General features: G+C 43.4%; 1 protein-coding gene across 1 annotated transcript in view; it reads left to right on the top strand.

Moving 5' to 3' along the window:
* The window catches only part of LOC126195634 (odorant receptor Or2-like), a 79,051-nt gene that overhangs the window by 34,109 nt on the left and 20,536 nt on the right, over positions 1-24,406 (top strand). Inside the window, exon 4 of the mRNA XM_049934258.1 lies at positions 18,743-18,842. Coding sequence (XP_049790215.1) covers positions 18,743-18,842 — 100 coding nt within the window. The remainder of the gene's footprint in view (positions 1-18,742; positions 18,843-24,406) is intronic.

The raw sequence follows: 24,406 nt of genomic DNA, 5'->3' as shown, positions 1-24,406 counted from the left end.
CTGCTGTCGCTGCAGCGTCTCCAGGCTACCGTATTTCCTGGCTGGAGTAAGTGTAACCGGCAGCAGCTACAAGGAAGTCATTCTGCCTCACACACCAGGCTGAGATAGCTGTAGCCACACGTCGTACTCTCGGGACTACAGCAAAGTGCTGAACTTGGTCCCTTCGCCCAGATACTTAGGCGGCAGGGAGCAATTCGTGTCGCAGTGGACGGAAGGTGACTGTGTAATCGGCGAGGGGCTGAAAAGTTCGGGATCGACGTCACGTAACTGCCCAGCTGTTCGACGATGACGAACTGGACCCCGTGTCCTTAAATACTACTGCCCCCTGTTGATATCTTGGTAACGGTGAAGTTAGTGTGTCACGCCGAATAATCTTGAAAGGAGCGATGTTCCACCTGAGACATTGGAAATACTCCGTGCATGCTGTCCCTGCGTCGGCACGTGAGATATATGTCACGTAAGTGTTGCCCAGCTGCTAACCATGCCGTCCACTGGCGATCACCGACTGTCTTCTGCAGTGGCCTGAGTTCATTTTGGCGCTTCACTGCCAGGTCTCGTTTGTAACTTTAGCTTTTACTTTTTCTCACTCGCACAACGAAAATTAACCCTTGAATTTTGCTGAGACACGGATAACAGTTTGTTTAAACTTCACATTTACACCTGCACTCACGGTATAACTTCACCCTTTTGCATTAATTACACTATCTGGCCGGTTTCACTAAAATTTGGCTCTGCACACAGGCCTTTGTTCATGGGTCATTTCATTCTTCTTCAGATGGCATTTGGTTGATGCTGTTGTTACTAGTTTGAACCCGTAGGTTCAAAAAAGTTCGCTGGGAAGGGATTGGGGCTAATTTTATATTAAATTGGAGCTATATGATTCTTGTTGCTGAGAGAATAATAAAGGCAGCTTGGGCTGTGGATCCCATAACTACAAGTCGTTGTTGATATTAACCGTGGTAGATTTTTTTCATTATCTGAAAGATGCTCCAATGCAATGCGTCCATGCTGCGTGGCTAACATTCGGTCTAGGGAGGCAGACGAGGTCATGTCTAGTGTGTTATTTATGGAGGTTAGAGTTGCTGTGCGTAGATGGTGCTTCCTGTCACAGTAGCCGGGACTCCTAAGGTCGATCTCGATAAGCCACACCGGGTGCCATTGATTAATACCCTCTGACCTGGTGGTTCTCTTCACCGGTGGCCGCTTGCTCGAGTTTGTTTGTAACAATGTCACATAACATTCGCTGAGTGCACTCACTTTCCGAATGGAAGGTAACCTGATGATAATATTATGCATCTGGCGGAACAGAGACGTGGGTTATACTGCGAGTTGCTTCCCCGAGCTGTAGACATCACTGCCTAATATTTATTGTGAACAATTAAGGTGTCTTACAGATGAAGTCCAAGATCAACGATAATGAAGACTGTGTGAACTGATGCTACTCCACGATATCGCCTGCCCGCATTCTGACGGCAAACACTTTACAGGAATTGGGTTTGGAAGCCATTCCTAGCCCACCTTACTGAACTACCTTACGCCCTCTCTTTTCTGCTCTCTGTCGAACAACTATCAAGGAAACATAAAAGAACACAAATATTAAAAGTACAACTGGAGAGGCGCTAACCACAACTTAAAAAACGACAAACTCAGCTAGAGAGAGAAATTCTGAATTCCAGCTCGTATTCCCTTAGCAACAGCTACTAACACCAGGAGAAAAAGCAATATCACTGAACTTCCTAGCATCGACGGGCCGAAGATAATTGAGGTAATCCACGACCTCTAACCACACAAGGGATATAGACTAAAAGAGACATAAAAAGCAAACCACTCGTAAAAGCTCTGAAATATGGCACTACCTACGCCGAGCAAAGTCATCAGCTGAACCCAGGGCACCATCTTTCTCAGCCCAAGAAGTGAGTTTCTCGCTTAAGTACTGTTTACTATTTACTCTCTTAATTTTCGTGCGTCTAATGAGCAGTCATTTCTGAGTAGGTATTTTGATATAGTAGAACGTATCATTGCAATGCAGTATGAATATTCACTCGACACCATATGTTACGGAGACACCAATATGGAGTCGGTGGATTCATGTTTATGACGTAAGGGCATCTGTCCTTTTTCTCACCTCCTTCACCACCACACACCCTCTCGATGGCTTCGTCCAACTCACCGCCCGCTTGCTGCGTCACCCCCTAGCTAACGATAGAGGACATTGGCGGCTTACCCGCTACGCAACAGTTAAAATCAGTGTCTTTTAAATTAACACTGTGGCCCACCACGGCTGAAGGTGATACAAAAACTCGTGAAAAGTGCAACATGGCACATCAGATACCACTAACGCGTAAGGACTGGAGATTTGAGGGTTGCATTCTTCATCTAAACCCCGTGGCGTGGGAAAACCCTACAAAAAATTGTACATATGAAAGTGCTTGAAATACCACTTTTGACACAGAACAGGCAGTCGAAGCGTGTGATAGTCATCCACAGGGACTGTCCGTGTCTTTTAGAAGGCCTTGTAGATCGGTACGTCCTGTACAAAATTTTGTCTTAACGGTGGCTTAAAAGCTGACCATGTTACTCACCAAATCCTCTTTCCAGCAGGGAAATTTTTCAAAGATGTTATTAGCAGAAAAATGTGCAGAGATCCGCTGGCTGACAAAGTCTCTTCTGGAGGCTGATGGAGCACAATACACAGCCGTCTGCAGCATCCGCCCCCAGCCTCCATAATTCGGGCACCAGAGGTCGACGCACGCCAGCAGGGGTTGGAACGATTTTTCTGTTAGACTACTCTTGCTGCTTTGCGACTGTCACAGCCCATAGAAACTGCCTTAGCCCATTCCCAGTACATGCAGTGGAATACGTACAAGTGTCTAGATGGAATAAAAATGAAGAAATCACCTATACAATCTGTGTCGTATTTCAATTGAAAATGTGCGTTTCCACAGTCTCCACGATTTTAATTGGATTTAATTTGAAGTGTGTTTCATTCTTTTTTTTTAAATTGATACCAATTTCGATACATAAATGGGGCTAATTTGCATAACAATCTATCGCCAGAATGAAAGGGGCATGGTATTCTGCTTCAACACTTTTATAATGGTTGTACCAGCAGAACAGATTTCATATATAATTAAATATTTTTATAAATGCCCAGAGGGTGGACAGCTCGGTTGTTTAAGAACCGGGATAAAATTCGAAGGAGTTTTCCTTGGTAGACTATGGATAAGGACATTAAGGATAGAGTAAAATAGGTCAAATTTGTGCTATGAGTAAGCCACTGCAAAGTAACGTGGTCCGTTTCCTGGTATCCACTCCTGTACAGGCCTCTGGTTTTTTCCAACTAGGAGTGCTACTGCGCAAACAGTGGTGCAGGGTTTACAACAGACATTTGCAGTGTTTGGACCTAGTAAGGCTGTCGATGGCGATTGCGCAACTTTCTTTTGCTCCCATTTTCTCAGTACCTCCTGTTTTGGTTTGGGGGCTGACCGCATTACTATCTCTCCCTATTACCGAAAGTCACCACATAGCGATAGAGGTAACAGAAAATTGTGGCAACTTTGATTACTTACGATCCACATAGTCAAAATACACTGATAAGCCAGAACTTTATGCCCACCTGCCTAATAGCCGGTTTGTCCGCCTTTGTCAGTGAGTCGTGGGGCGGCTCTCGCGCGCAAGACGCTATCGATTACTCCTCTGGTTGAGGTTGGCACTATGTGCGATCGCGAGCGCCTCCTCTCGGAGCGGGTCCTAACGGGGCGTGAGTACGAGTAAAGGGGAGTCTGGGGCGGACAGCAGGGGAGAACGGACACTGCGGCCGCATTCTGAGGCGACAAGAGAAGAGTTGTTGTGCACGGCCGAGAAGGGAGCGTTGAGCAAGGCGGCAGTCAGCATCGCTTTCCGGGGACAGAGAGTTGCGGCAGTCCAGCGAGCAGACACCAGCTCCGGGAGCAGTGCTCCGGTTTGTGGACGTGACGTGGGTCGTATTTTGGCGCAGTATAGTTTGCTTGGTGCGCATCTGCTGCTCCCTTTATACCCACGTGTGTTGTTCTGTCCGTATGTGCATTGAAAAGGTTACGCTCCGGCTGGAACAGTTGCTTGTGCTTTACGTTCATGCACCTTGACCCATTTGTTTTGCTGCAGGCAGCTGTAATTTCAGAGATTATTTTTCGTCGCGATTGTCTTAGCCCGGTGGTGCCTAGTATCCGAGGACAAGACAGCTAACGTGTGAGCTGTTGTTTTGGGTTTTGGAGTCCTGTTTGGGCAACCTAGTTATGACGCACACAAATGTATTGCTGCCGAGTAAGGTTAGTCCTAATCTTGTGCAACTGAGCTTTCAGTGACTGGCCCGTTTGCAAATTAATTAATTTAACCATTGTGGCGTGTTGTCTTTTTGCTTGCAATTGTGAATTTCTTGTCATTAATTTGTGTATGTTTCGCCGTTAATGATAACTGTGAGTATGATAGCAAGGTCTTGAAGGGCTTGCGTATCGTGACTGTATTTTGGCAACTGTTTAATTTGATTTCTTGTTTATCGGTCTGGTGAAAACTTATGCCAAGTTTACTAATTTCCGCCTGTGGTCCGAAAGTTGGTTTGAAGGTAAATACGTTGGTAAATCCTTACTGGACCTAACTGTTAACTGATCTAACGTTTCTTGCGTGCTATAAATTGTATTACCATGGACAAGGAGACAGGGCACATTCTGTGGTCGAGGGGTGGGCACGGTTGCTGCTTTGCGCGTGGCGTCTTGTCGCTCGTTATCATTTCCCGCGTTAGTACGGGTGGCGTGACATTTGTTTGCTCGCGGTTGTATGGCCGCTAGTCTGCTGTGCCTGCTGCCGCTTCACGGTGTGCCGTGTTTCGTAAGGCGTACGCCGACTTTCGGTCACTGTTACTCCTGTGTTGCTGTCGGTCGCTTACCGAAACGTTAGTCTGTTTTAGCACGGTGGCCACTGGGCCGTGACGATGTCGCTTGATGACCAGCGTTGGGGCGGTCGTCCGCTCTGAGTGGCTTCGGTAGCTTGGACTTGGGAGTTACCTTCTGGTTAAACAGATCAAACTGGTTTATTTGCTGTAAATTCCTAAGTAGCTTGTGAGAAAAGTTGTAACTCGGCTTTTCATGATTTTACACAACTCAAGCATTTTGGTAAGGCATTTTCCTATCTATGTTATATTTAAATGAGAATTCTTTATTAGGGTTATTCACCTGTTGAAGCTTACCATAAAATTTGTAACTTAGCTTTCATGATTTTACATAATTTAAGCATTCTTGTAAACAGTCCTAGTTTATGTACTTGCTTAATTGAGATTTGTTAAGAGCCTTTATTGCTGCAAGATCATTAAAGCTTGGGTGCTTGTAATTGTGAATACTGTTGTCTGTCTATGTTGTGGGCTACCCTTCCACTTCCACAGCCAAGCTGTCCTACCTACCAGTACAGTCAGGAATAACAGTGGCGACGCGTCGTAACACGGAAGCCATGAGGCCTTGGTAGGTCGCTGGAGAGATCTTCACACACAAATCACCTAATTCCGGAAAATTCCTGGGAGTGTGCGATGAGCTTTGACGCCACGTTCAATTACATCCCAAATGTGTTCGATAGGATTCAGATCTAGCAAGATGCGGGCCAGCACATCAGTTGGAACTCGCCACAGTGTTCTTCGAACCGCTTCATCGCAGTCATGGCATTGTGACGTGGCGCTTTATCTTGCTGGAAGATGCCACTGCCTCTCTGAAACATGATGGTCATGATATGGTGTACATGATCTGCTACCAGTGTACGATAATCCTTGCCCATCATGGTGCCTAGCATTAGGTCACTGGATCCATGGGTGCCCACACGAATGTCCCCCAGAGCGTGCCACCCCAAGCTCATCTGTCTTGGAGCACGGGTACCAAGCACATGTCCCCCGGAAGAAGAAGATTCGCCCTCCTATGGGTATGATGAAGAAGGTATCGGATTCATTAGACCATGCAGCGCTCTGTCACTGTGCCAACGTGTAGTGCCAATGGCCAGGTGCCCATTTCAGTAATGATAGTCGATGTCAGTGTTTGAACATTGGCAAATGCATGGGTCGTTGTCTGCAGAGACCCATCATTAGGTATGTTCAGCGCACTCGTGTTCAGACACACTTGTACTATGTCCAGCATTTTCGTCTGAGGTTAGTGCGAACTGTGGTTCGCCTCCGTCCTGCTTTGCTAGTCTGCATAGCCTACGATTTCCGACATAAGTAACGAGGGGGTGGCCGCCCAACCTCATGATGTCTGGATGTGGTTTCACCTTGGGTTCGCCACATGTTGAAGACGCTCACCACAGCTACATTCGAAAATCCGACACAAGTCGCGAAGTTTTTGAAATACTTGTGCTGAGCCTCAGGGCCATCACAATCAGCCCTCAGTCAAACTCACAACTCACGTGACTTCCCCATTTCTCTCATAGACAGCGTACTTAGTGATACTGCATGCATCTTGTGTATGACTGACTAGCAGTCATTTCTCCACAGGCGACGCTACTATCGCCTGGACGGGTTTACATCGAAAGTAGGTCGGTGGTAATAATTTTCTGAGTCATCTGTGTAAGTGAGATCAGTCGTTGCAATGACTCCTGCTTCTATAACACAGCCACGCCGTAACTGCTTCTTACCTTTACAATGAACTAAGACTGTAGTAATAGACATAGACCAGATTTGTGCTCAAAAAGTTGCACAGCAGAGAAAGGTTGATAACGCTAACAGCTATAGAGCACATCGACAACAAGCTAAGAAATATCATATAGTGTGGGGCCGATGTTTGTAAGTTCAGTGGTGCGTTCTTTTCGTGGCTGTTGTTAAGGAAATACGATCTAGGACTATGAATTTATCACTAATGTTGATATTTTGTTGAACGTGCTTAATTTAAGTTCTTAGGAATTCTTTTGATGTATATTAAGCTGTATTAAGTTACTATAGTTGATCTTTGAATAATTGTGTGCTTTTTGAGTGCTTCAGTCATTGCAGTGTCACATGTTACGTCTTGTGTGCTCATGGTATGTCGTTTTTCTGCGTAAAGTCCATCGGCGTTAGTGAAGTTCGTGAGGCGTGGGTTCGATTACTGTATAAGAATATCCATTTAAGAGGAATACCTTTGGTTGCAAACATTTCCTTAAACTGGGTATTAGTAAATAGTAGTAGGGTGAATTTGCTCGTGGTTATACTGCTGCACATAAAGAATTTTGTAATATGTCACAAGGCATTGGTGCCTAAATTTATTGTTTTATCGGTAAGTTTGGGTAATGTTTGTGTTTCATTGAGTTACCAGATTGGGTTTACCTGGAGGTCACTGGTTTATAAGTTGTTAAGTAGGGCGGTCACTGAGATATCCACTTGGTTTCTTCCTTTACCATGTCAGTAGCTGAAATTGGCAGTTCATATTTATGTGACTTAGTACAATTCTGAATTGTATTGGGGTTAATCACTGATATATGTTATATTGGCTAATGTGGTTCACTTGCTGTGTTTAGTTATTGGCCTTCACATGACGTTTGAAGTGGACCAGGATCGTATATCTAAGAACGTTGCCAAACATTAGTAACATTCATCCTTGCAGAGCATTAAGTAGTATGTTGTTCAACTTCTAACATATAATTAGAGGTCGTTTTAAGTATTATAGAGGAGACAAAACCAAGTCCCGCACTCAAGTATAGCCCGTGGCACCGAGTAGTGACTTCGCTGTATATGGATTTCATAATGGATGCCTACTTACTTGCACATAATGATGGTTATACGATGATATAAACGTAGAAACTCTTCCCTTACTGCTGGTAGTAAATCTAATGGTGCTGGTAATTTGGTTTGGATTTTTGCAGTCCATCCAGAAAATGATCCATTGGCAGCAGTATTGGTGTAAAATGCCTCCGAAAAGATCGTAACAAGGCTTCCAGTTGTTAGGTGGTCTCAGTGCATGTATTAGTGATACTATCAGAAACGTTGATGAGTAATTAACTTTCTACATTAACTATATCTAAGTATGCCCAGATCGTGATTAGTTTTAATGGCTGCTGCCTGAATGTGAGACATCACCACTGTGGCCCGTTCGCCCAGCTTTCTGGTACTTTTGACCCCTTTTTCGAGCCTGTCGAATTGGGTCGTTTGCAAGCCCATTGTTCCTTGGTTGCTTTTTTACAGCCGTTTGTAATTACTGAAACGTGTTATTAATATTTTCCATGTCGTGTCCGTCAGCTGTTCCGAAAATTATACTAAAAATTCTGTGTTTCACATGTGACCAACCTCTTTTCCGTCGCATCTGTGGCACTATCTCCATAGTCCGACGTAGCTGTGCCTGCACTATTGCAAAAGCTGACCAATGCTATTCAGAGTCCCCCTATGTATTGCTGAATCTTATTTGGTTAGTTATCATGAGCTGTAGTTTGCCAAACATGTCTTACAGCATAGGAATTTCGTTCCCTAGTGTCCAAATGTTGCATTCTAATCTTGGCCTCCTTTGATTCTTTGCCATTATCACATCCTTTTTTATGTGAACGAGACACTACCCATTATAGGATGTACCTTGTGGCTTCCGTTACCTTGCAATAGCATACGAATAGTAGACTTACTGTGATGAAACTTCTCGTGTTCCATTCCCTTTCATACCAATCCCCATGTTTGTTGCTGGAACTGCTTTTGCTCTTCTTGAGTTTGAATTATGTGCTCCGAAGGACGAGGAAACTGTATTGTTAATTCATTACTCTGACTTGTGACCTAAATGCATAGTGATGTGTTTAGGTAGCTACAGAACTGTTTCGCTTTCGTTACCTGACATTTCCCTGTTTCCCTTTTGTCCTGATTGTCCCCTCACCTCTTTTGAAGACGTCGCCAACAGTGGAGGCAGCTACTCTATGGTTCTGTTAAAAGATGAATTTGATTGACATGAACTATCTGGGACGAGTTGGGAGTTGTAGCATAATGCTAACAGGTGACATCATTTATATCACCTGAAAGTGAGCCTGATAAATGTGTAACAGTCTCCTTAGTTTTTTCCTTTCAGTGGTTTGTTTATCATAACTCATTGACCTACTTAAAGTGGGTAACACAGATTTCCTATTATGGTCTTGTAGACTTTGTTCCATAGCCTTGGTGTTCATGTCTTTCACATGTCATAAAACTGTTGTTAACTCTCTACAGAAATACAACTTCCTGTCGGAAGCTTACAAAATTCAAAGGGAAAAGGCATCTTCTGGCCAAAAACAACTTGATACAAAGACGAGTTAATGTGGTACCTAAACCTTTTTGGCCATCATCTGATGATTCCTCCTTTTTCAACCATTTGTCTGTGTATGTAAATGATCTGCAGTAACTGGCATAACTGCTTCATTAAACAGGACATCAGTTTATTTCTTACTCAATGACTGATGTTTCACGTGTCCAGCGCTTTAGTATCTAGTGTTTCAGCCAGCGGTTTTGGAGTGGCTACCTTGGGAACGATAGCTGAAAAATGATCGATTGTCAGCAAATTGCGATTTTCAGCTGGTGTTTTTGTGAACTGCCCAATAAAACCCATCCCAATCATCTGAAATGGTTGAAAAATGGTTCAAATGGCTCTGAGCACTATGCGAATTAACTTCTGAGGTCATCAGTCGCCTAGAACTTAGAACTAATTAAACTTAACTAACCTAAGGACATCACACACATCTATGCCCGAGACAGGATTCGAACCTGCGACCGTAGCGGTCGCTCGGCTCCAGACTGTAGCGCCTAGAACCGCACAGCAACTGTGGCCGGCATCTGAAATGGTTTTTATGCCTAGAGTACTTTTTGTAACAATATCCTTTAGTAAATGAGCTTCACCCTTGGAGAATGTGGAATGAAATTCTTCACTACCGACCGATGTCTTGCCTGTATACTGTATTAGCCGCCAGCAGTTCTGTCCCGTTCTGCATTCTGCTACCTGTGATCAGTGTTTCCCCACTGAAATCGAATTGTCAGCTTGCCTCAATTCCTAGTTCCATAATTCCTCTGGTACTAAAATGGGAAGCCTGCACTTTGTCCTGTTGCACAGCACTCCATTCTCCATGCTAAATTACAACTCTCCAGAAAACTGGAAATGAGGAGGAGGAGATTAGTGTTTAACGTCCCGTCGACAACGAGGTCATTAGAGACGGAGCGCAAGCTCGGGGGAGGGAAGGATGGGGAAGGAAATCGGCCGTGCCCTTCCAAAGGAACCATCCCGGCATTTGCCTGAAGCGATTTAGGGAAATCACGGAAAACCTAAATCACGATGGCCGGAGACGGGATTGAACCGTCGTCCTCCCGAATGCGAGTCCAGTGTGCTAACCACTGCGCCACCTCGCTCGGTAAAACTGGAAAATTATGGACATGTGAGTCAATTGCATTATATTTCCTTCTTTCATCCTTGTCTGCATCAGTCCATTTGAGTGTTGCATTATTAGTTACTACTTTAAATTGTCGTCCATGAAAATAGCATCACAAATGAACTACTCCAAATATCAATGTTGTATTTCTTTCTTAAATGTCAACGAATTTTCTTCAATACTCTTAAGATGTGTGGATTCATATCGCATGGGGTGTCACTCTCCATTTATTTCCTGGCTCAAAACTCTCTCTAATGGTGCATTCCTGGAGTCACGTGACAGCAAAAACTGTTTCTGGTAGTCTGGGAAGGCAAGAACTGGAATAGACGTTAATAAAACACTTACTTGTAAAAATGCTGCATCACAGTCTGGTGACCAATGCAACTTTATCCTTTCCCTAAACAACCACGTGAGGGGTGTTAGAGTTTCTGTGGATTTTGGAACGAATTTTCTATAAAAACTTACAGATTCTAAATATATCTGCAATTCAATTATTTCAATACGTGCCACAAAATTACTAGTTGCACTAACAAGTCACAGATTATTGTGAACCTATTTTGGCCCAAGTTACAGAATTCTTGTAAATTGAAAATGCACTCTTCCACGCTAAAGCTTAACCGTGGTGCATATACACTCCTGGAAATTGAAATAAGAACACCGTGAATTCATTGTCCCAGGAAGGGGAAACTTTATTGACACATTCCTGGGGTCAGATACATCACATGATCACACTGACAGAACCACAGGCACATAGACACAGGCAACAGAGCATGCACAATGTCGGCACTAGTACAGTGTATATCCACCTTTCGCAGCAATGCAGGCTGCTATTCTCCCATGGAGACGATCGTAGAGATGCTGGATGTAGTCCTGTGGAACGGCTTGCCATGCCATTTCCACCTGGCGCCTCAGTTGGACCAGCGTTCGTGCTGGACGTGCAGACCGCGTGAAACGACGCTTCATCCAGTCCCAAACATGCTCAATGGGGGACAGATCCGGAGATCTTGCTGGCTAGGGTAGTTGACTTACACCTTCTAGAGCACGTTGGGTGGCACGGGATACATGCGGACGTGCATTGTCCTGTTGGAACAGCAAGTTCCCTTACCGGTCTAGGAATGGTAGAACGATGGGTTCGATGACGGTTTGGATGTACCGTGCACTATTCAGTGTCCCCTCGACGATCACCAGTGGTGTACGGCCAGTGTAGGAGATCGCTCCCCACACCATGATGCCGGGTGTTGGCCCTGTGTGCCTCGGTCGTATGCAGTCCTGATTGTGGCGCTCACCTGCACGGCGCCAAACACGCATACGACCATCATTGGCACCAAGGCAGAAGCGACTCTCATCGCTGAAGACGACACGTCTCCATTCGTCCCTCCATTCACGCCTGTCGCGACACCACTGGAGGCGGGCTGCACGATGTTGGGGCGTGAGCGGAAGACGGCCTAACGGTGTGCGGGACCGTAGCCCAGCTTCATGGAGACGGTTGCGAATGGTCCTCGCCGATACCCCAGGAGCAACAGTGTCCCTAATTTGCTGGGAAGTGGCGGTGCGGTCCCCTACGGCACTGCGTAGGATCCTACGGTCTTGGCGTGCATCCGTGCGTCGCTGCGGTCCGGTCCCAGGTCGACGGGCACGTGCACCTTCCGCCGACCACTGGCGACAACATCGATGTACTGTGGAGACCTCACGCCCCACGTGTTGAGCAATTCGGCGGTACGTCCACCCGGCCTCCCGCATGCCCACTATACGCCCTCGCTCAAAGTCCGTCAACTGCACATACGGTTCACGTCCACGCTGTCGCGGCATGCTACCAGTGTTAAATACTGCGATGGAGCTCCGTATGCCACGGCAAACTGGCTGACACTGACGGCGGCGGTGCACAAATGCTGCACAGCTAGCGCCATTCGACGGCCAACACCGCGGTTCCTGGTGTGTCCGCTGTGCCGTGCGTGTGATCATTGCTTGTACAGCCCTCTCGCAGTGTCCGGAGCAAGTATGGTGGGTCTGACACACCGGTGTCAATGTGTTCTTTTTTCCATATCCAGGAGTGTAGATGAGTGGGAACTTGAGTAGAGCTTACTGTATGTTCCTGCATATCTTTGGAGATTACAGTTATATAATCTAAGGAGACCATGGTCTTTTTTAGTTTAATCCTCACAGTACATCATTTATTAATCGCTGGTAAGTAGCTGGTGCCATTTTCAACCCACAAGGCATGTGGTGATATCGATAATGTCCAGATAGGATCTGTCTTCAGACGATCTTCAGGTGCTGCCTCTAATTGATGGCACCCACTTCTTGTCTTCATAACTGTGACCAACACTGGGCCAAAATTATCTGTCGTTTCTGTTATATTTGACATTGGTAGAAGTGTTACAGCTTTTTCTGATTTAGACATGATGAATAAGACCACTTTGACTGTATGATAAATATTTATTTCTGAACCAACTAGTTTCATGGCATTAGAACCACATCTTCAGCGATATAGATTTATTTCACAATTTATTCCAAACGATAAGCAATAGATGACCCAAAATTTTTATCCAGAAACTGTTTAGCCCTCAAGAGGTCAGTAGCCAAGTTTAAGATATAGCAGAATGCTGGGAACGTCATTCCAATACAGGTAAACTAAGGCTTAATACTGTTGTGACAACATGAGTTTTGCTGTGATCACCTAGACTATTAAGGTATTAGTAACACAAGAGAACTAACACGCTTTGCTGCCCTCTGGAGATTTTTTGGGTATGATGACCATGGGTGCTGATGAGGGACTATTACTTGTTTCTGTAATCACATCTTGAAGGTGTTAACTTTTCGAATCTTTCATTAATGGATGGAGGCTTCGAGATAGTCGATATAGTTTCTTATAGACAGGGGCTATATTTCGACTGGGAATAGAATCGTGAGCTAATAGTGTAGCACGCAATGAGCCTGGAGGATTAAGTAATCCTAAGTGTCTCTCCGAAAGTCTAACGATGTCGTCTTTGTCCTGTCTCTCTAAATGTGCCACTCTATTTCTTCGTGCAGTCAAGCTCATGGTCTGTCCCCGTCTCCTGTAGTTAGTTAGGTAGTTAGTTGTTTGCGTGTTTCATTGATCTATCGCACGGCACGGTAGCCATTATGATGTGGAACGTGTCAAGTGCACAAGAAATGCCCATCTGAAACAACATCTTTAAATATATATAACGTTAGAATATAGAGTTAAAGATTAATATTTCTATTATTTACGCCATTCCCTTAAATGGCACAGAATGCATATATTATATTTATAGATTTATTTATTCCGATTCAAGAATTCATCTTTGGTATAGAAGGAGTTGTCAAGGAGATACAATTTCAATTTATTTTTGAAGCTATTACTGCTGCCTGTCATTTAACATGATTTCTGTGTCTGATTCGAATGCATCTAGTATTTCTAAATTAGCTATCGGAGTACCACATGATAGCTGTACTTCCTCAGGACTCAAGTCATCAATGTGGATAGGCATGACTTTACTTTCTACATTTTACCATCAGTAGGATAAACTATGCTGTGCAAATCATTTCACATTACCCAGTTCTTTATTTTCAGAAGAAAGTTCAACAAAACACGCAGAAATCACTAGCAGATCAGCTCTGTATCGACCCAGATGCTAATTTCAGTCATTTTCAGGATAACATCTCCTCAGTTGTCTGTAATGGAACTTGTACGAAGTTTAGGTGGCCGACCCTGGCCTAGGTATAAGTATTGAGAGAATGATTTTCCAGCCATAAAACCAAGATAAAAGAGGACTCCATCCATTTCTATTATACACTGTTCCTAGTCAACTATGGCATAATGTGCAACCATGGAATTTAACCTGAGAATCTACATGACCACCACTTACGCCACTAAATGCCCAGGATGGCCGATTTAATTTTGTCTCCCTGCCTCTGAAAGTTTCTTTGATTATAATTCTGCTCAGAATATCCACATCTTCTGCATATCCAGTACTGTTTTCTCTGCCATTATGTTTCATATGCCTTTTACGACCACATCTAAAACACTTAACATCATTATCAAACATTAATTTTTTCCTCCTATGGCTTGGTGGCCGTATCTATCGCAGCTGATGCTCGCAAAGTCTCTACTGCTTTGTTAGGAATGTTTGGGAATTCCATCTGATGTCCTCATCACATATATGGCTTAGACCCAGAAAACTATGTCATGTGCTCTCAGCACACCTTCTGCAATATGACTTTGTAGATACTGTCGTTCTCCGTGAGTTCATATGTGTTGATGTTAATTTTACGAATACGGTCTCCAAAGCTTTCTACACTCCTGGAAATGGAAAAAAGAACACATTGACACCGGTGTGTCAGACCCACCATACTTGCTCCGGACACTGCGAGAGGGCTGTACAAGCAATGATCACACGCACGGCACAGCGGACACACCAGGAACCGCGGTGTTGGCCGTCGAATGGCGCTAGCTGCGCAGCATTTGTGCACCGCCGCCGTCAGTGTCAGCCAGTTTGCCGTGGCATACGGAGCTCCATCGCAGTATTTAACACTGGTAGCATGCCGCGACAGCGTGGACGTGAACCGTATGTGCAGTTGACGGACTTTGAGCGAGGGCGTATAGTGGGCATGCGGGAGGCCGGGTGGACGTACCGCCGAATTGCTCAACACGTGGGGCGTGAGGTCTCCACAGTACATCGATGTTGTCGCCAGTGGTCGGCGGAAGGTGCACGTGCCCGTCGACCTGGGACCGGACCGCAGCGACGCACGGATGCACGCCAAGACCGTAGGATCCTACGCAGTGCCGTAGGGGACCGCACCGCCACTTCCCAGCAAATTAGGGACACTGTTGCTCCTGGGGTATCGGCGAGGACCATTCGCAACCGTCTCCATGAAGCTGGGCTACGGTCCCGCACACCGTTAGGCCGTCTTCCGCTCACGCCCCAACATCGTGCAGCCCGCCTCCAGTGGTGTCGCGACAGGCGTGAATGGAGGGACGAATGGAGACGTGTCGTCTTCAGCGATGAGAGTCGCTTCTGCCTTGGTGCCAATGATGGTCGTATGCGTGTTTGGCGCCGTGCAGGTGAGCGCCACAATCAGGACTGCATACGACCGAGGCACACAGGGCCAACACCCGGCATCATGGTGTGGGGAGCGATCTCCTACACTGGCCGTACACCAATGGTGATCGTCGAGGGGACACTGAATAGTGCACGGTACATCCAAACCATCATCGAACCCATAGTTCTACCATTCCTAGACCGGCAAGGGAACGTGCTGTTCCAACAGGACAATGCACGTCCGCATGTATCCCGTGCCACCCAACGTGCTCTAGAAGGTGTAAGTCCACTACCCTGGCCAGCAAGATCTCCGGATCTGTCCCCCATTGAGCATGTTTGGGACTGGATGAAGCGTCGTTTCACGCGGTCTGCACGTCCAGCACGAACGCTGGTCCAACTGAGGCGCCAGGTGGAAATGGCATGGCAAGCCGTTCCACAGGACTACATCCAGCATCTCTACGATCGTCTCCATGGGAGAATAGCAGCCTGCATTGCTGCGAAAGGTGGATATACACTGTACTAGTGCCGACATTGTGCATGCTCTGTTGCCTGTGTCTATGTGCCTGTGGTTCTGTCAGTGTGATCATGTGATGTATCTGACCCCAGGAATGTGTCAATAAAGTTTCCCCTTCCTGGGACAATGAATTCACGGTGTTCTTATTTCAATTTCCAGGAGTGTATTTATTCCCCATGATTTTGAAATACACCGTTAAGTTTCTCACGAAAGTGTTTCGACATATTCTTTCTGCTTTCTGTGTCCAAATACTCTACCCACAGTTTATCGAAAGACAGTGCTTCCATCAACTTTTCCTTTGGTAGTTTTAGTGTGGCTCTCTTAACAGTTGCTACTTACTCCATTTTCAACCTAGCGACCTAGTCTAAGCTATCGAAAAATAAAAAGACAACCTCATCTAACTTTCCTGAACACACCGTGACCGATATAGCGGTGTTAGTAGCCAGTAAACGTGGTCTATGAAGCCTTTGTTCTTTCCTTTCCTCACTCAGTAGCCATACCTCTGCCTGTTACTGATCTAGTTGATTTGTCTGCTGCTGAATAGAATGGTAAAACTGCATCTTCCTTGAGGCTTGTTTACAATCATTGGTTTGTGGGACGGAGAATATCACAGCCTTTCTCCAATGCGACAGCCTCCGGGTGAAGACTGCTTGTTCTACTACTGCAGGTGCTGTTGCCGCGATGCCAGGTTTTCGTATTCCCAGGCTGTAGAAAGTATGACCGGCGGAGGTGTCAAGGGGACGTTATTGTGCCTCACTCACCAAAGTCCGGAGCGTATTGGTCTTCTATTGATCTAACGATACCCCGGCGAGATCAGAGATGGCTAGACCCTCACGTCGTACTCTCGGGAAGATGGTAAAGTGCGGAGCTGTACCGGGCAGCCCAGTGCTGGGGCCTCAGTGAGGTGTTTGTGTACAGTATCTGTCTCATCGACGCGTGGCTGAACAGCGGCGGCCCAGTGTTAAATAACTGCCCAGCTGTTAGACGATGACGAGCTGCTGCGCACGTACTTAAATACTGATGCCCACGATCTGTCTTTGCAAGTAATATAAAAGAATGTTCCTGAAACTGAAAGTGTAAAGAATAAAATGCACCACGGAGAAATTATGGCAACTGAGAAAAGAAATGAAACCAAAATTTCACAGCATAAACACACAATGCAAATGTCACTAAAAGGGATCTGTGAAGTACGAGTGGTATCAACCAAACGATGGTGTGCACACACTACATTGCATCGCATTTCATCCTCTTCACATTTCGCTGCATGTGCAGCTCCATGGCATTTACTTCAAAATTCCATTCCAGTTCTCGGAATGTCATCCATGAAAAGTGGAGACTGATGTGGCATATCAATGTAAAATTTTATTTAAGGAAGAACCATTATTTACAAACCACGGGAAAGTAAATTTTCGCAATATGCTCAAATCATCAGTCGCAAATCCAACGTTCTTGGTCTTAGGAAACACTAACGGCTTCAGAATGCACGAAATGCAGTATAACGTGAACCTGTGCTGCCGTTAACTCCAGACGAACTTCAGTGTGCAGTATTGTTTCTCCGGCATCATTTTATAGTTTGTGGCAACGCTCATGGTCACCATTTGGAGCACTTAGTATGACAGGCGTGATAACAAACACACGAACCACATCTCACATACGTGTTTTTGTTTAGGTTTGGCGCAATAGGGCAAACATTTGTAAAACTCTTCTCCTAGAAGCAGGACAGTGGTTTGCAGCGCTGTTATTTTGTGACTGTTGATCAAGTTCTACGCGTGTTATGCCACTGAAGCTCTTTCAGAACCTTCTTCGAAGTGCCACAGCTAAAAGTATCCAGTTCCATTAGAAAATAAACAAAGTCTGTGACGTAATGCGGCTACTATGAGCTATAAAAATTACCTACGAACGTTAGGACATTCACCATATTGTCTGTTAAGACTTGGGGAGAATAGCACTTTGATATATTTATTCATTCTGGATACATTTTGCGTCACCTATCTTAGCTGCCTCACCCCCTTTATATAAACTGTTCATTACATTAGAGGAATTACTGTCTAACAATACACTTATCCATATTTTCAATGAGATATTTACCTCCAGATGTCCTTTGGGGTAGGTTCGTTAATCACACTGTGTGCCGTCGTACCCCTCTTGCCGTAAACTGCGTACCACTGACTAACTCTCATTAACAGTTGGTTTCGACGTCCCGCAATTTTCCCATCATCAGGGACACTCATAAAACAGTGTAGTGGTGAATAAATTTAACAACGCCGAGCGTAGGCTGTCGGGGTTGCCTTTAAGACATTTTGTGTGATGTAAAAACACCCATCACACTGGCTGTAAGTAGTACCGTGATCAAGTTACTTCCCGCTTGTGCAGGATCCGTGGTTCATGTCGGGGTGTATAACTTGCGTCTCGATACGGCATCAACCTCTATGGATTAGTGAATCCGCAAACAAACTACGTGCAGTGAGGTGCACCAGTAACGTGGCTGGAACATTCCATGTTTTAGGCCAGAACGTTGAGAAACTGTTTACAGCACGGGAGATCGTGAGACTATGCTGACTTCTCAAAATGATACTTCAATAGTGTATTTCGGTGTAGCTAAATTCTAATGCAAAATATGTTTCAGCTTGATGCCTCCTCCTTGGTGTTAATGATTCTTGTATTTTGAAGTATATGACATTAATCTTAAGCGTAATAAACATTTAAAGTGTATGAAATCGATCGTTCTGGGGTAGGTGGGTATCAGATTTCCCAAGTGTGGATGTTGTTTACTATTACGTAATTCTGAAACGCGTCTGGCTGAGGCCTAGCGGTCAATTTCCTCTGCTATGTATTTTAACAGGAACGCCGACTTGTTGGAGAGGAGCCTCGGAGCGATGCTGTTGGCGCAGAGCTTGTCCATCGGTGCCTCTGCGTGCTTCCAGATGTTCCAAATTGCCACGGTCAGTGAACACACGCGATAACGGTACAAACGGAGCTCGGCCAGTACACATTGGTTCTCTTATATTATTATCCGGGCAATGTTGAATCGTTGATCTACGTTATACAGTAGTTATCTGTTGAATTCCAATTTCAGCAGACCATTAACTACATTTGTTTCCATTAGTGTGGAAAGTTTATTTTAAATCACTTATATTTATTGCTGTAGACGACTTAGTGTTGGGCATTTTGAGACCGCTAAATGTCTGCAGAATATATAACTGAATTAAGGATGTTGGTCAGTACAGTACGAATGCAAATGGTAAATTATAATAAAATCCAACAATAAAAGTTCATGCGATAGCTGAAAAAATTGAACGTGAAAACATATATAACGTAATAATGATGTGTGTATCATTGAGGTAAAAAGGGAAATCGTGTAGCCTAAAATAAAACTGCACTTTTTCCAAAATTAGCTAAAATGAGGTTATTTATTGTTAGCTTCAGTGCGTTTCTTCCTGATGAACATGATGCACTAATCGGTTGGTGTCTAGTTGCAAGGGCGAGAGAATCACCATTAAAAATATACAGTATATGTAGAATATTTCGGTAAAACAAGGATCTTAATATTACTTCGGAGGGCAATAAATGCAGTAAAGTTATTCCACAGCCTGAAACATAGAAGAAGATTAGTCAGTGTTTCAATATTGTTGCTGAACCTCAACTAAAGCTAATTAAAATGTGGTGTTGAGGGACAAAAATATATTTCATTGTCAGAGAGTTATACTCCGCAGAAGATTAATGTGAATCCAAATTACATTACGCCTACAAAGTTTCTTATTGAGCACATCACTATGTATAAAGCTTGTCGAGGTTAGTTAGGTCTTCATGGTTGTATTAGGAAACATTCGTTATTTCTTTTCTTTCTCTTTATAGGTACAAAGCAAAGAGTAGCCCATTTACCCATAACGTAATCATGAAGACCATAACCTGCAAAAACGCAAAACACTAAAAATGCATGACATTAAACATTTTCACGAAATGTACTATCAAGGGCATGAAAGAGGTATTCAAAACCACTTCATTGTAAAACATACTTATAAAGTAAACAGAAGAACAGCAGCAAAAGGAACTGATACAAAGAAGCATGCAACAGCAGAGTACTTTATTAGAACCAAACCAGAAAGCGATGTTCGAGTGGATAGAGAGTCATTTCTCTCTGTTCTCGTTATAGCTGCCACGCAAGTTAATACTATCCTACAGAAATATTACCATAGCGGAAATATTAACTATAAGACGGTTTATTTTTGCAGAAAGGATTGGTTTGAAGATGAGATACGAAGTGTGATTCAGTTCACCAACACTCGTAAGTGTATAGAATCACAACACTGCAGGGAAAAGGGTAACTGAAGTTAGTGAGTTACATGTTACATTAGTTCTTTCACATGATGTATCTTAATGATGTGGAACGAGTCATTTTACATTCACATCGCAAATTAATTTGTACATACAGTTACATTCCGAACAGTTCTAATTTTTTTAAGGAAAATGAAAGATATGTACGTGTGAGTTAGGTATTACTACCCGCCACCTTCTACACATTACAATAACCGAAAGCAGACGATAGCAGGAGACTTTGTCTAGGAGAGACGTTCTCTGTTTGTTATCAAATTTTACTTTTCAGTTTGTCACTGGGTAGGTGATCAAAACATTTTGTTGCCGCATTGTGCATCCATTTTTGTGCTAAAGACAAACTTAATGTGGTGTAATGACTGTCTTTTTTCTTTCTGATATTGTAATTATTAACCTCATGGTTCCTCTTGAACTTAAGTGGATTCTGTACTACAAACTTCACAAGGGAATAAATATACTGTGAAGCAGCAGCCAGAAAGCCCACTCATGAAACAGTTGACCGCAAGCTGATCATGGATGAGCACCACATATTATTCTCATAGCAGGTTTTTGGGCAATGAAGACTTTCTTTCATAAAGCTGAGTTACCCAGAATATTATTCCATATGACATTATTGAATGAAAATACGCGAACTTACTGGTTTGTGTTTTCCCTACGCTTCCATTGAATGTAAGTGCAAATATGGTGAACTGAGTTGTTTTAGGAGCACCTAAGTGTATTTTTTCTAATTTAAATTCTCAGGAATATGGACTCACAAGAATTTTTAAACTTCCAACTTTTTTATTATTTTAACACCATTTGTTACACTTATCACTGGTTTAGTACCTCCAGATGTGCAGAAGTGAATATGTTGTCTTTGTAAAGTTTAGGCTGAGACTATTTGCAGAAAACCAGTCAATGATTCTCTTACTAACGTTGTTCACCATTCCCATGGTTTCAGTACATATACTTTGACCAATACAATACTAGTGTCATCTGCAAAAAGAAATAATTCTGCTTGTTGTTTCCTAGGTGGAAGATCATTTGCATATATGTGTATGAGGAGTGGACCTGAGATTGAACCTTAGGGAACGCCATAGGCAGTTGTCTCCCAGTCAGAATCTATTCTCAAATTATAGTGCCTGAATTACTAAGTACAGATTCCTCTATTATTTTGGTCAGATATGACATTATACATTGGTGGGCTATACAATAAATCCCATAAAACTTCAATTTATTAGGAGAACACTGTGATTCACACAGTCAAATGCCTTAGAGAGGTCAATGAAAATACCAACCGGCACTATTTTATAATTTAATGCTTGTAATATCTGGTGAGTGAATAGGTAAATGGCATTCGCACTAGAGTAATCATTCTGAAACACCCATTGTCATTTGCTAAGGATACCACTGTTGCTACTGCAGAATACATCACCTTTACAAAAATTTTGGAGTATGATGTCGGCAGTGAATCAGGTTGGTAGTTATTGACATATCTCTTATTACCTTTCTTAAAATGGAGTTTACCAAAGCCATATTTCAGTCTCACTAGAAAAATGCCTTGAGTTAGTGATGTATTACATGTTTGAGGTGAGAATGGGAATGTTATGCTGGAAGTACTCTATTGGAAACGTCGTCAACAACAGATCAGCATTTGTTTTTTGAGAGGACTTATAATTCTTTTAAATTCAGAAGGAGAAGTTAGTAATACATTCATAATTCGGAATTTTCTGGGAGTTACATTTACTACAACACATGTGATTTTGCTCTTGAGATGTTTGTCCACATGCTTTGTACTACATTTAAGAAATGATTATTAATGTATTTGTTACCTGTGATTCATCATTTATAGTCCAAACCACTCAGTTCAGCTGTGGGTGGTTGTGCTTTCGTTCGTTTCACTACATGCCATACAGCATAAAATCTGTTGTCAAAAGTACTGATTTCTAACATTTTGTGTATGATCTTTGATTATTTCACAGCCTTTATTAGCAATTTGGAGTATTTTTTGTAGTATACTACTACGCAAGGATCCCTGTTTGTTCCGGTCAAAAGATAAATTTCGCTTTTGGCCTCACAAAATACCTCAACTTCTCTAGTGATCTGTGGCTTTTAACCTGGTTGTTTAGTATCCATTCTGATTAGCTTATGCAGAAAGCTGTTTTCAAATAATGATATGAATTTATCATGGAACAGATTAATATTATGTTAACTTTTGATTCTATGTAAATTACATTTCATGTCATCTTCTTCAAACTATTCTTAAAATCGTTTGTCATGGACTGATTATTCATTATTATTTCCACTGAGGTGTACCCATACTGTAAGGCCCTGTGTTATTTATCCTAACTAACGGTACATTATGACCAGGGAGACCTTTTGTACTGGGAAAACAGTTATGTTCTTACTTTGAGCTTCATCAAAGAAAAAAGTAGTAGTTAAGATCGTACTGTGTTTATCCACCCGTGTTGGAAAGTTAGTTACTGAGACCAAACTGTAGGACCAAAATAAGGTTTCTACATCATTTTCCTGTCAGAACCATTTAGAAAATCAGCACGGAAGTGAGCACAAACTATTAACAGCTCGCTGCCCTCTAACAGAGAGCACAGTAAGAGATATAGATACCTCATAAGTAGTTCAAAATTTCCCAGTGGGGATCTAGACACGGTTACAATTAAAAGTGAACTATTTTTCACCATTAATTCAGAAGCCCACTCTTCTATGTGCTGATCACTACGAAATATATTTGTCTCAATGTTTTTTTGCTTACGTTCTGTCTTTATGTACGTAAAAACTCTTTATTTCTGCATGATGGGTAAGCTGCAGTAGTGCAATCTGTTGCCTGTAACTTATCTTATTCTGTGGTTATGTGTTGCTCAGGCAGGCGCAGGATGTCTCTCTCTTCTGAACTCTCTAAATTTTTCAAACAGACAAGAATTTCTTCTACCTCACTACTCAGCCTTCAAATATTTGGATTAAATAAGCCAAATTTCCTTTTCTGTGCATTATTAAGTATTTTATGGGGCTCTTATGCTATTTTCACTTTCTTCAAAGCAGGGTGCCTGAATCCTGATTCTAACCTAAAATAAGTGGCCCTCTGACACCAGTAATCACAGCGATCTTGTTACATGTGATGTTGCCTCCCCCCCCCCCTCCCCATATATAATCTGCAGGATGCTCAGCCAACCTATATTTCCCTCTGATATTTATGCGTAAGCCATATCTAGTACATTCCAGTTCCCCAATTCTTGCAATTGGCACTGCAGTAATATGAGATTTAGTTTCCGTCAGCAGCAACCTGCTCAACGTAGTGTTAGCACAGCTCACAGTAGTGTTCACCGAGGGCTGGTCATGGCACTGAGAACCCCCGCAAGAGTCACATTTGTGTATGCATTTGCTACTCCCATTTCATCCTAATGCTGTAATTACTGTTCTTATCCACGTTGTTTCCTGCTCCACCAACTGTTATAACCTGATCCTCTTTGCCAAAACATTTCTCAAAATTCTCTATGTTCTCTGTCACCTGACTATGGGTGGCACTTGGATTCTCAGTACTTGTGAACTGGTACCCTGTCCCTAATTTTACTTGTACCACCTCACCTATCCGACCCTCCTTCCCATGATTACTAACTAGCAGCAAGACTCTTTTCATCCTGCACCGACCGACACTGAGTTTCTTTGCTGGGAGTCTGCTGCACTCTACTGTGACCTACAGCTCGATGAGGCTCTTCCCCTCCTGCTTCAGGTAACAAGTCATATTTATTCGATACTATTTGCTCAAATGTAGATGCAGTTGAAGTCCTTTCGCCACTGCTTGCTAACTCTGCCCACTTTCCGAGATCTTTTGCCCTCTTCAACCTCTCTAGCTGAAATTTCGTGGGATGTAATTCAGCCCGAATGGTACAAATCTTTGCCTCCTGCACAGTGATTCTCTTGTCCTTTTTGAAAAGCTACCAGCTCCTTGCGAGAGCTTCGTTGGGTTCTCATTCAGTTCCCAACTAGAGTCATTCCACTTCAATTCCAACCCACAGTCTACACATACCATTCCCTCTATGACTTTCCTACGGCAACATACCGATCGCGCATTGGAACGCAGATTGCACACTTAAAATTAGTATTAAATCACTTAACACATTTTACACTACATAAATTTTCGCTACTTGTGAGCAGCAAAAACCTGGCACACATTAGCTCT

Source organism: Schistocerca nitens, chromosome 7 (assembly GCF_023898315.1).
Source record: "Schistocerca nitens isolate TAMUIC-IGC-003100 chromosome 7, iqSchNite1.1, whole genome shotgun sequence".
Classification (NCBI taxonomy): domain Eukaryota; kingdom Metazoa; phylum Arthropoda; class Insecta; order Orthoptera; family Acrididae; genus Schistocerca; species Schistocerca nitens.
This window is presented reverse-complemented; position numbering and strand designations above follow the sequence as displayed.